The sequence below is a fragment of the Triticum urartu genome, chromosome 2 (assembly GCF_003073215.2).
Source record: "Triticum urartu cultivar G1812 chromosome 2, Tu2.1, whole genome shotgun sequence".
NCBI lineage: Eukaryota > Viridiplantae > Streptophyta > Magnoliopsida > Poales > Poaceae > Triticum > Triticum urartu.
In genome coordinates this window covers 114,243,460-114,257,155 of record NC_053023.1, presented here as the reverse complement: position 1 = coordinate 114,257,155, position 13,696 = coordinate 114,243,460, and the positions used below count along the sequence as shown (strand labels likewise).

Sequence of the window (13,696 nt, the reverse complement as noted above, 5' to 3'; positions counted from 1 at the left end):
AGGGGATTTGTATATTGCTATGAAAAGCTAATGATATTTTGGTACTAGTACATTGTTTCACATTCACATGGGTGATTGAAATGGTTTTTCCTTAGAGGTGGTTGAGTCTTGGTATTTGTTTTGCATTATACTAGGTGCATCGATTAAAAGAGTGTATTATTATTTCACGCGCTGTCCATGTCACGTCGCACCCCCTGGTCGAGCTACCCACAAGGCCACCACGCGGATGAAGTCAGAGCTCGTCACAGCCTCGTCAGCGCCGCCGCGGCGACCCAGATCTTTTCAGCGCGCCGGCGAAAATATCTCGGGCCCGTATTCTTATCCATCTTCCTCGCCGATCTTCTCTCTGACCGGACGCAGCTCCGTTCTGTTGAGGATAGCGACCACCGAACTCATCGGCGACCGCGACAACCGAAACCCATGATGAATCATGGATAGAACTGGATAGCGGTCGATCGATCTTCCAGTAAAAATAGTCACCGAAACAAACCAGCGCAGGAGCGTTGCTTTTTCCAAAAGGCACTAGCTTACTTAAACATCTCGTCTTGTGTCCCCCTGGAGCTAAAGTCGAGGTCGTGGCAAAACAAAACCTAATTATTACTAGCCGAGAAAGGATAGAAAAGATGGCATAGAATACACAGCACAAGTTGCTGCCGGGACAAAAGGCGCGACGTCACGGCAGCCACCAGCCCATCCCAAACCCAAACCTCATTACCATCGACCAGAAAATATCATCGTTTGCTTGTTTGTGCCGGGAAAATATCCATAGTCTTTCTTTCTTCTTTGTACCAAACGCGAGATCGTGGTTTCTGAAAATATCTCGGCCGCGGTACCGTCGAACCATCCGGATCGGAATAAACAAGGCACGAGGTAGGCGGTGCAGCGCGGCCACCTGCCGCACGCGCTCGCGCGTGACACTGTGGCGGATATTTACCGCCCCTCCCCAAGGCCACGTGGAAAAGCGGCGCCACCAAGGAAATAAAAGAGAAACCTCCGTCGGCCGGCCGAGGCATTCGAGATCTTTTCTGTTTTCTCATCTCTCTCTCTCTCGCTCTGGCTGGTCGTCCGGTGCTGGGAAGGAGACGACGATGGAGGAGGAGGAGGGGCGGGCCGGCCTGCGGGAGCTCGCGCGCTTCCCGGTAAGCGTTCTCTTCTTCTTCGTCTTCCCCGTCTAATTACCCGCAGATTTGTGCAGCTCTGGATTGATTCTGAAGTTGTTTCTTTGCTATGGCAGGACGTGATGGTGGTGTGCTCTTCGGCCGGATGGACGGACCAGAAGCACATGCTCTACCTAGGCTTGTTGCAGGAGTCGTTCGTGAACCGGTTACACGACGGTGAAATCAGCTTCAGGGGCCTCTTCGATCTCTCCCCAGGACCAGGAGCTTCAGGGCCCAAGCAACCGTCCAAGGTTGACAGAGCAAAGGTTGAGCCGACCAGAACGCCTTGCTGTGGAAATCAGGGAGATGGGGAAGTCCATTCCATGGATGATGATGATGATGATGATGCATCGTCCACTGAGACCGTGCAAGAGTCCTGCTCCCAAGCAAGCGCGACGAGCTCTGGACCATCTTCCCCGTGCCATTCTGCCAAGCGCGGGCGCTCCCCTTCTAGCACTGCAGGTACGTTGTTCCTCAAAGATGCTCCCTCCGTTTTTAAATATAAGACGTTTTAGATATTTAAACACCGACTACGTATAGATGTATATAGACCCATTTTGCTTCGTGTATAGGCATATAGCCTGTATTGAAATCTCTAAAAAAAAGCTTATGTTTAGGAACACTTATGTTTTAGTTTGCTAGTTCAACTTATGTTTGTCTTGAATACATTGATTTCGTAGCACCGTCTAGTTTACTCAGCTATGTGTTTTACCTAGAATAAATGACCAAAAGTTCAAAGAAGAAAGGATAAACGATCAATCACCCTGCCAGTCCCTCCATTCCGAATTACTTGTCGCAGGTATAAATGTATCTAGATGTATTTTAGTTCTAGATATATCCATTTCTACGACGAGTAATTTGGAACGGAGGGAGTAGCAACGAACTCGGGGATGACACCACTAGTCCTCATTGACGCACATTTTTGTGGAGTACGTATAAGATTATGAATAGACATCTTCAAATTAGTCTGTTTTCATAGAGTTGGGTCACACGGCAAGGTTCTTACAAGGGAACTACTTGTGCATTTCTTCAGAGGGGTCGGATCAGAACTTCATCGACGAGGATACGATCACGAGAGAAACTGGCGAATCAAGAGGACGACGGCGCAGCATCAAGCGACTCAAAGTCTGCTGACATGATCAAGTAAATGAGATATCTGTTCTTCACCTTTCAATCACGTTATTATATTGATGTTCGAGAAATCAATGTTCATATTTTTACGGAATCATTCTAACGTCTGCACGCCCCATGGTTTTGCAGGCAGTTCATCATCCAGGAATGCACGAGAGAAGGGTACTGATGTAATGTGATCACGGTCGTCTTTGTGCAAGGTCATGGAGCAAAAGGAAAATTCACACACTGTTTGTTTAGGTTGTTCTTTGTGGTCGATCGAATCGACTGGTGTTGCCTACTCACCCGGTGAAATCACCTAGAGTTCTAGAATAGAGATCGAGACTCGAGTAACACGTATGAAGCCCAAGCTTGTTAAGTTTAGTAGATTTGTGTAGTGCAAGTTTGAACAAAGATAGTTTTACAGACAATAGCTTTTTCGACACCGAATTTTGTTGAGACTTTGATGGAACACGTAAACAGAGATATAGATAGACATGAGACGTAAGGTGCGGCTCTTTCTCTATTTCATGTCTTTGGAGAGAATACATGCTTAGGGCACATAAATTTCCTCCCGCATCCGTCCATGGATAGAGACTAGTCCATGGACACGGATGCAGGAGACCACTATCCTGTCCATAAAAAGTTCAAATGTATTTCGATCCATACAGCATGCCGGATCACACCAGCATCGGACCGCATGCCCGATCACAATCAAAAAGAGGCAAATATGCTTAATTTTTACATGCCCGAATCCAAAGAATATTAATCCGGTAGTCTGTGCATTTCTGTCCTGCCGGACCGACGGTCCGAGCCGTCTGCTCCTTGATCAAGGAGGTGTTGTCGCCACCGCGTAGGCAGCATCTACCTCCGCGTCCACGTATGCCTCTGCCACGTCCTCATTCTCCACCGCCGCCAACTGATCTTTCTGCTGCTGTAACATCTGGTAGCGGACGGATTGCACGATAATTCTTACGTCAGCATCCAGAGAGTCCACATTCAAGGTCAACATCTTGCGTCCTCCGCATTGGCAACATCTTGCGTCCTCCGCATTGGCAACGATCTTCAACTTCTCTTCCTCGAGCGCAGCCTTCCTCTTTTCAATCATGGTCCTCCTCTCTTCGAACTTGAGCTTCTTGTCTGTCGCCTCCATCAATAGTTTGAACCATCTGGCAGCGTCTGCCACGGCCGTGCCGACCGCCTCGTCCGCCACGACCTTCACGCCCAATGCCACCACCAGGCCCATTGTTAGCCAACCGCTTCTTGAGCTTCTCCTTCTTTGCGGTGTTCGCTTTGACGCGGCGAGTTTGCCGCATCACCGAGCTGATCTTCTGGGCGAGCGTGATACTCGGATCCTTCGGCACCTCCGCCGTCTCCGTCTCGACAGGTTCTCCGACGGTTTGATGCGTCGGCGGCTGCTACCTCTTGAGCACTGCGTTGGTTTTCCCTTGAAGATGAAAGGGTGATGTAGCAAAACAGCGTAAGTATTTTCCTCGGTTTTTGAGAACCAAGGTATCAATCCAGTAGGAGACCACACGCGAGTCACCTCGTACCTACACAAACAAATAAGAACCTCGCCAACCAACACGATAAAGGGGTTGTCAATCCCTTCACAGCCACTTGCAAGAGTGAGATCTGATAGAGATAATGATAATAAGATAAATATTTTTGGTATTTTTATGATATAGATTGAAAGTAAAGATTGCAAAATAAAATAGATTAGAAACTTGTATGATGGAAAATAGATCCGGGGGCCATAGGTTTCACTAGTGGCTTCTCTCAAGATAGCATAAGTATTACGGTGGGTGAATAAATTACTGTCGAGCAATTGATAGAAAAGCGAATAGTTATGAGAATATATAGGTATGATCATGTATATAGGCATCACATCCGTGACAAGTAGACCGACTCCTGCCTGCATTTACTATTATTACTCCACACATCGACCGCTATCCAGCATGCATCTAGAGTATTAAGTTCATAAGAACAGAGTAACGCCTTAAGCAAGATGACATTATGTAGAGGGATAAACTCATGCAATATGATATAAACCCCATCTTTTTATTCCCGATGGCAACAATACAATACGTGTCGTTTCCCTTTCTGTCACTGGGATCGAGCACCGCAAGATTGAACCCAAAGCTAAGCACTTCTCACATTGCAAGAAATATCAATCTAGTAGGCCAAACCAAACTGATAATTCAAAGAGACTTGCAAAGATAACCAATCATACATAAAAGAATACAGAGAAGATTCAAATATTGTTCATAGATAAACTTGATCATAAACCCACAATTCATCGGATCTCGACAAACACACCGCAAAAGAAGATTACATCAAATAGATCTCTAAGAGAATCGAGGAGAACTTTGTATTGAGATCCAAAGAGAGAGAAGAAGCCATCTAGCTACTAGCTATGGACCTGAAGGTCTGAGTTAAACTACTCACACATCATCGGAGGGGCCATGGAGTTGATGTAGAGGCCCTCCGTGATCAATGCCCCCTCCGGTAGAGCTCCTAAAAAGGCCTCAAGATGAGATCTCTTGGGTACAGAAGGTTGCGGCGGTGGAAATAGGGTTTCATGGTGCTCCTGTGTAGCGACCAGACCTCAAACGGTCCAATCTCTGTGCTCAGGTGTCATCCCTGGATCAGTAATGCTGACACCACACAGTACTTGAAGGATTTATAACAGAGTAGCAATCACACACTTATTACAACGAGTGTCTCAAAAGAGAACTTATTACAATAAATATGGCTTAAGGCCATCTAATAACGATAAGAGCGGAAGACTTGAAAGATAAGTGAGCCCATCAACTCCAACGGCATCACTGAGTATAGAACCACGACCTAAAAGCACCTTACTCGTCGTCTGAAAAGTCTGCAACATGAACGTTGCAGTCCGAAACGGGTCAGCACATGAAATATGCTGGCAATGTAACACATAGAGAGCAATGAAGGAATACGGCTATACTACATGCATATTTGGCTGGTGGAAAGCTCTATGGTTACAGTTTTGCGTAAAGCCAATTTTCCCCTACTGCAAAGGAATAAATTTTATTTAACTATCATGGTGGTTGTTAAACATTGAGAATGGTTGACAGCATTCTCAATCCCAATTAAGAAACATCAATAAACCCAACAATATTAATTTAGAGTAACATGATGAGATTCACATGATAATCCAAGTATCAGATACTCAAGACGTACATAACCGAGGACACGGCTAATCATGATTAGTTTATACACTTTGCAGAGGTTTGCGCACTTTTCCCCACAAGACTCGATCTCCTCCGTTGGGATTCTCGCACTACATGGTGTTTGAGAAACGGATGACCGAGACATAGTCTTTCAGAAGCGCTAGCACCTTACGATCGGGTAGACCGTTACACCTACTTTTCCCTACATCTGCTAGTCTACCACTGTAAGAGTTCGCACGACTTACTCAACTATGTTAGAGCCCATAGTAGCTTGTGGCTGCACACGGAAGTTTCTAGCATGAATAATCTCATGATCCCTTTGAGCCTGGGTGGCGGTCCAAAAGAAAAACAGGCAATCGCTGGAATACCCAGGTGCCTCAATCCACCCAGATGTGTATTTAAGTTGCCACCTTAGATAAACCATTAATTAAACAAACTCACATCTGTCATGGATTTCATTCACCCAAATCCACGTCTACTAGCATAGCATGGCATAATAAGCAAACGTAGAAGTAACTCCCAAAGGTTTGATAAATAACAGGTGATAGGTACTACCTTAACTACTTCCCAAACCTACAATTTAATTAGATCCTAGTCATGCAATGTGTGAGGGTTGATCTAATGCAATAAAACTGGGTAGTAGGAGGTATGATCAAAGTGTTACTTGCCTTGCTAATGATACGTGAAACCTAGCGATTCGAAATAGCAAGCGGCGCAATCCGGGTACTCTATCGCAAACAAACAAGCATACAATAAGTACTCAACTAATGCACAGGTAAAACTCAAATAAGAGATCTAACCAGAAAGTTCAACTTAAGAACTCCGGTTGGCAAAAAGAACCAAATCGAACAAAGCAACGAAAGACAAACGGCAAAAGAAACAGGCTTCGTTTACTATTCTGGATCTAGGGCAACTTTTACAGAGGCAAAAACTTGTTTGAGTTGGTTAAACGGAAAGAGGGTTTCGAGACGAACTCCAGGCGCTTGAATCGTCTGATTCCGATAAACGAGCGAGAAGTTATACTAGAACAAAAATCGGATCAGGAATCGCGATCGGAAAAATCACGGATTTAATCCGAGAAAAAGAAAAACGACGAACAGATTAACGAACGAACGTTCGTTATCTGATTCTAAAAGATGAACGCGTTCGTTAAAACGAACGAACGAGCGAACGCTCGCTAATTAACTAAACCGAGAAAAAAAACCGATCTATCTAAAAAACGAATCTAAAAAAACCAAAAAAACCCGGCGGCGGCGGGGCGACGGCGGCGGCTAGGGTTTGCGGGCGGGGCGGCGCGGGGCGGCGGCGGGTGGCGGCGCGGCGCGGCGCGGCTATGGTTAGGGTTTGGGACGGGGCGCGGTTGGGCTATTCGGGCCTCGGGGCGGCGCTAGTTAAAGGCCTCGGCCAGGGAGTCCTGGCCGGATACGGCCCGTAGGTCGGTTCGGACTTTTTTTTAAATAATTACGCTCAGAAAAAAAAACCAAAAGGAATACTAAACGGACTCCAAAAATCCTGAAATAAATTTTCCCCAGCTTCTAAAATCAAGCCGCACAGGATGAACATTTATTTGGGGCCTAAATGCAATTTTGAAAAACGCGCATTTTTCCTAAATTCAAATAAAATAGCAAAAGAACCAAAATAAAATCTTATTTGATTTTATTATTAAATCCTCAATATTTCTTTATTTTGGAAAAGTCATTTTATTCCCTCTCTCATACTTTTATAATAGAAATAATTGAAGATAATGTAAGTGCATCTAGTGCCACCCCTAGTTGGTTTTGGAGAATTAACGACAAACCTAGTTGAGGGACTAATGTGTTTGTGAGAATTGCAGGATAACACAGGTAGAAGTCCCTCATTGATTCGGTTTTCCTACCAGAGATGACCCCTAAAAATGAATGAAGACATTGAAGTCAAAGGTGGTATGTGAAGACATTCACATTGAAGACTATGACAAGAGAAGACATCGCATGAAGACTATGGAGCGTGAAGACTTAGTTCTTTCATCGTTCTTTTTCTTCTTTGTTGAGTCATAGGAACCACCGTACTGTTAAGTGGGGTCCAAGAGAACCAGTCAGAATGACTGAAGTGATGCTTAACCAAAATCCTATGTCTTCGAGTGAAGACTATGAGAGCAAATCTTGTCCAGAGTTGGATAAGTCAGCTTTGCTTGTAGCCCAAATAAAGTTGCCGTGTGTGTTTGAAATATGACCGTTGGAACACGTGTCAGTTCCTTAGTGACCGAGGGTCATTTCGAACAAATCAGGTCGGGTTGCCTAGTGGCTATAAATAGCCCACCCCCTACAATCATAAACGGTTGGCTACTCAGAGTTAGAGTACGGCTTTTGTCGTTTGAGAGCAACCCACCTCGAAGCCTTTGAGAGAGAATTCCTTGCGAGGATAAAGCCCTAACCACCCAGAGCCAAAGAGTGTTAGGCATCACTTAAGTCTTCCTGTCTGTGTGATCTGAAGACTTATTACACTTGAGGACTGTGAATCCTCCAGCCGGTTAGGCGTCGCGTTCTGAGCATCCAAGAGTCATTGTGGATCACCGGTGAACGAAGTCTGTGAAGGTTTGGAAGTCTACCTTGAAGACTTACCAGAGTGATTGGGTGAGGACTGGGTGTCCTTAGCTCAAGGGGAATAAGGTGAAGACGAGGTCTTCTGAGTTGAATCTCAGCCTCCCTAACCAGACGTACAGTTGTCACAGCAACTGGAACTGGTCCAACAAATCATTGTCTTCAACGAGTCACTAGTTTCATCCTTCCCTTCCCTTTACTTACTGTTGGTCCTTGTGAAGTCATTGTACGATTGCATCACCATTTGGCTTCACTGAGTGATTACTTGTTCTGATTGGCTTCACAATATCTTCCTACCTGATCCTTACTGCCTAGCTGCTATTAGTCATTGCGCTTTCACTTCATTGAATACTTGACTATGGTTTGCCTAGTGTAGTCTACCTTCCGCTGCATGGTAATAGGTTTATTTGTATCGTTTGTCTTTGAAACTTCCATGTTTTGAAGACTTTCATAAAAATCGCCTATTCACCCCCCCTCTAGTCGATCACTAGCACTTTCAGATAAAATAAATAAAATCAAATGATCCTATTTTCAAAATTTGAGAAAACTCAAATATGAAAATAACGAAATCCCCAACTCTCTCCGAGGGTCCTTGAGTTGCGTGAAATTTCTAGGATCAACCAAAATGCAATAAAACATGATATGCAATGATGATCTATTGTATAACATTCCAAATTGAAAATTTGGGATGTTACATCCTGGATGTTTGCGGGGTATATGAATATATATAGGAGGAAGAAGTAGGTCCGTGGAGCAACGAGGGGCCCACGAGGGTGGAGGGCGCGCCCAGGGGGTAGGCATGCCCCCTGCCTCGTGGCCTCCTCGTTGATTGCTTGACGTCCACTCCAAGTCCTCTGGATCACGTGTGTTCCAAAAATCACGCTCCCGAAGGTTTCATTCCGTTTGGACTCCGTTTGATATTCTTCTTCTACGAAACACTGAAATAGGCAAAAAAACAACAATTTGGGCTGGGCCTCCGATTAATAGGTTAGTCCGGAGAGTAATATAAAAGTGTATAAATAAGTCCATTAAACATCCAAAACGGAATATATATAATAGCATGGAACAATAAAAAATTATAGATACGTTGGAGACGTATCAGCGGCGGAAGGAAGGAGAGGGTGGGAGAAAAGAGCTTGAATTGGGTGGAGTGTTGGAAATATGCCCTAGAGGCAATAATAAAATGGTTATTATTATATTTCCTTGTTCATGATAATTGTCTATTGTTCATGCTATAATTGTATTAACTGAAAACTGTAATACATGTGTGAATACATAGACCACAACATGTCCCTAGTAAGCCTCTAGGTGACTAGCTCACTGATCAATAGATGGTTATGGTTTCCTGACCATGGACATTGGATGTCGTTGATAACGGGATCACATCATTAGGATAATGATGTGATGGACAAGACCCAATCCTAAGCATAGCACAAGATCGTGTAGTTCGTTTGCTAGAGCTTTTCTAATGTCAAGTATCATTTCCTTAGACCATGAGATTGTGCAGCTCCCGGATACCATAGGAATTATTTGGGTGTATCAAACGTCACAACGTAACTGGGTGGCTATAAAGGTGCACTACAAGTATCTCCGAAAGTATCTGTTGGGTTGGCACGAATAGAGACTAGGATTTGTCACTCCGTATGACGGAGAGGTATCTCTGGGCCCACTCGGTAATGCATCATCATAACGAGCTCAATGTGACTAAGGAGTTAGCCACGGGATCATGCGTTACAGAACGAGTAAAGAGACTTGTTGGTAATGAGATTGAACGAGGTATAGAGATACCGACGATCAAATCTCGGGCAAGTAACATACCGATAGACAAAGGGAATTGTATACGGGATTGATTGAATCCTCGACATTGTGGTTCATACGATGAGATCATCGTGGAACATGTGGGAGCCAACATGGGTATCCAGACCCCGCTGTTGGTTATTGGCCAGAGAGATGTCTCGGTCATGTCTGCATGGTTCCCGAACCCATAGGGTCTACACACTTAAGGTTCGGTGACGCTAGAGTTGTTATGGGAAATAGTATGTGGTTACCGAAGGTTGTTCGGAGTCCCGTATGAGATCCCGGACGTCACGAGGAGTTCCGGAATGGTCCAGTGGTGAAGATTTATATATGGAAGTCCAGTTTCGGTCGCCGGAATGGTTTCGGGGGTTATCGGTATTGTATCGGGACCACCGAAAGGTGTCCGGGGTCCACCGGGTGGGGCCACCTGCCCCGATGGGCCAATTGGGCTGAACAAGGGTGGGAACCAGCCCCTAGTGGGATGGTGCGTCCCCCCAAGGGCCCAAGGCACCTAGGGTTGAAAACCGTAGGGGTGGGGGCGCCTCCCACCTAACTTGGGGGGCAAGTCCCCCCTTGGCCGCCCCCTCTAGATGCATCTAAGGGGGGCCGGCCCCCTCTCTCTTCACCCTATAAATAGAGCGAGGTGGGAGGGCAGCCGCACCCTTCCCCTGGCGTAGCCCTCCCCCTCTCCAACACCTCCTCCTTCGTAGTGCTTGGCGAAGCCCTGCCGAAGAACCACGAGCTCCATCACCACCACGCCGTCATGCTGCTGGAGTTCTCCCTCAACTTCTCATCTCCCCTTGCTAAATAAAGAAGGAGGAGACGTCCCCGGGCTGTACATGTGTTGAACGCGGAGGCACCGTCCGTTCGGCGCTTGATCGGATCTTCCGCGATTTGAATCGCCGCGAGTACGACTCCATCAACCGCGTTCTTGTAACGCGCACTTCCGCTTAGCGATCTTCAAGGGTATGAAGATGCACTTCCTCTCTCTCGTTGCTAGCATCTCCTAGATTGATCTTGGTGACACGTAGGAAAATTTTGAATTATCGCTACATTCCCCAATAGTGGTATCAGAGCTAGGTCTATGTGTAGATTCTATGCACGAGTAGAACACAAAGTAGTTGTGGGCGATGATTTGGTCAATTTGCTTACCGTTACTAGTCTTATATTAATTCGGCGTCATTGTGGGATGAAGCGGCCCGGACCGACCTTACACGTACGCTTACGTGAGACTGGTTCCACCGACTGACATGCACTTGATGCATAAGGTGGCTAGCGGGTGTCTGTCTCTCCGACTTTGGTCGGATCGGATTCGATGAAGAGGGTCCTTATGAAGGGTAAATAGCAATTGGCATATCACCGTTATGGCTTTTGCGTAGGTAAGAAACGTTCTTGCTAGAAACCCATAGCAGCCACGTAAAACATGCAACAACAATTAGAGGACGTCTAACTTGTTTTTGCAGGGTATGCTGTGTGATGTGATATGTCCAAAAGGATGTGATGAATGATATATGTGATGTATGAGATCGATCATGTTCTTGTAATAGGAATCACGACTTGCATGTCGATGAGTATGACAACCGGCAGGAGCCATAGGAGTTGTCTTAATTTATTGTATGACCTGTGTGTCAATGAAAAACGCCATGTAATTACTTTACTTTATTTCTAACCGTTAGCCATAGTAGTAGAAGTAATAGTTGGCGAGACAACTTCATGAAGACACGATGACGAAGATCATGATGATGGAGATCATGGTGTCATGGCAGTGATGAAGGTGATCATGCCGTGCCTCGAAGATGGAGATCAAAGGCACAAGATGATATTGGCCATATCATGTCACTTTATGATTTGCATGTGATGTTTGTCATGTTTACATCTTATTTGCTTGGAACGACGGTAGCATAAATAAGATGATCCCTCACTAAAATTTTAAGAAATGTGTTCCCCCTAACTGTGCACCGTTGCGAAGGCTCGTTGTTTCGAAGCACCACGTGATGATCGGGTGTGATAGATTCTAACATTCGCATACAACGGGTGTAAGCCAGATTTACACATGCAAAACACTTAGGTTGACTTGACGAGCCTAGCATGTACAAACATGGCCTCGGAACATGAGAGACCGAAAGGTCGAACATGAGTCATATAGTAGATGCGATCAACATGGAGATGTTCACTGTTTATGACTAGTCCGTCTCACGTGATGATCGGACACGACCTAGTTGATTCGGATCATGTATCACTTAGATGACTAGAGGGATGTCTATCTGAGTGGGAGTTCATTAAATAATTTGATTAATTGAACTCATTATCATGAACATAGTCTAAATTGCATTTGAAAATTATGTTATGGATTAATAGCTCGCGCTTTAGCTCCTTGTTTTAATGCGTTCCTAGAGAAAGACTAAGTTGAAAGATATTGTAAGCAACTGTGTGGACTAGGGCCGTAGTCTGAGGATTGTCCTCACTGCTACACATAAGGCTTCTGTCCTTGATGTACCGCTCGGTGTGACAACCCCTCTGGCGTCGTCTGTGGATGTTGTGAACATCTGGCAGACACGTTCTGATGACTACCTGATAGTTTAGTGCGCCATGCTTTACGGCTTAGAGTCAGGGCTCCAAAAGCGTTTTGAACGCCATGGAACATTTGAGATGTTCCAAGAGATGAAATTGGTATTTCAGGCTCATGCCCATGTTGAGAGGTTTGAGACCTCTGACAAGATCTTTGCCTACAAGATGGAGGAGAATAGCTTAGCCAGTGAGCATGTGCTCAGAATGTCTGGGTACTTCAATCACTTGAATCAATTGGGGGTTAATCTTCCAGATAAGAGAGTGATTGACAAAAGTTCTCTAGTCACTATCACCAAGCTGCTAGAGTTTCGTGATGAACCATAACATGCAAGGGAAGATAATCCCGGAGCTATTCGTCGTGCTTAAGGTCGTAAAGGTAAAAATCAAGAAGGAGCATCAAGTGTTGATGGTTAATAAGACCACTGGTTTCAAAGAAGGGCAAGGGCAAGAAGGGAAACTTCATGAATGGCAAGCCAGTTGCTGCTCCAGTGAAGAAACCCAAGAACCCAAACCCGAGACGAAGTGCTTCTATTAGGGGAACGGTCACTGGTAGCGGAACTACCTCAAATACTTGGTAGATAAGAAGGCTGGAAACTTCAACAAAAGTATATTTGATATATGTGTTATTGATGTGTACCTTACTAGTACTCCTAGTAGCACCTGGGTATTAGATACCGGTTCAGTTGCTAATATTGGTAACTCAAAACAAAAGCTACGGAATAAAGGAGACTCGCTAAGGGCGAGGTGACGATGTGTGTTGGAAGTGTTTCCAAGGTTGATGTGATCAACATTGCACGCTCCCTCTACCTTCAGGATTAGTGTTGAACCCAGATAAATGTTGTTTGTATTGGTGTCTGCGTTGAGAATGAACATGATTAGATCATGTTTATTGCAATACGGTTATTCATTTAAGTCAGCGAATAATGGTTATTCTGTTTACATGAATAATACCTTCTATGGTCATGCACCCAATGTGAATAGTTTATTGAATCTCGGTCGTAGTGATACACATGGTCATAACATTGATGCCAAAAGATGTAGAGTTGATAATGATAGTACCACTTTCTTGTGGCACTGCCGCTTAGGTCATATTGGTGTAAAGCGCATGAAGAACCTCCATACTAATGGACTTTTGGAGTCACTTGATTTTGAATCACCTGACACATGCGAACCATGCCTCATAGGCAAGATGACTAAAACCCCGTTTTCTGGAACAATGGAACGGGCAAGTGACTTGTTGGAAATCACACATGCTGATGTGTGCGGTCCGATGAGTGTTGACGCACGC

The 13,696-nt window shown here is 45.0% G+C and overlaps 1 protein-coding gene across 1 annotated transcript; it reads left to right on the top strand.

Annotated features, from left to right (window-relative positions):
* The first annotated feature begins 836 nt into the window (after positions 1-836).
* On the top strand, positions 837-2,793 carry LOC125536225. The gene is made up of 4 exons (XM_048699405.1): positions 837-1,139; positions 1,235-1,619; positions 2,191-2,300; positions 2,418-2,793. The coding sequence occupies exons 1-3, from the start codon at positions 1,089-1,091 to the stop codon at positions 2,289-2,291; spliced, it is 537 nt and encodes a 178-aa protein (XP_048555362.1). The 5' UTR covers positions 837-1,088; the 3' UTR covers positions 2,292-2,300; positions 2,418-2,793.
* The last annotated feature ends 10,903 nt before the right edge of the window (positions 2,794-13,696 follow it).

Excerpts from the sequence above, each read along its gene's own strand:
- LOC125536225 (XM_048699405.1), top strand. The coding sequence starts at position 1,089 with ATGGAGGAGGAGGAGGGGCGGGCCGGCCTGCGGGAGCTCGCGCGCTTC. Across the intron at positions 1,140-1,234 it reads GGGAGCTCGCGCGCTTCCCG|GACGTGATGGTGGTGTGCTC; the intron begins GTAAGCGTTCTC and ends TTGCTATGGCAG. Across the intron at positions 1,620-2,190 it reads CTCCCCTTCTAGCACTGCAG|AGGGGTCGGATCAGAACTTC; the intron begins GTACGTTGTTCC and ends GCATTTCTTCAG.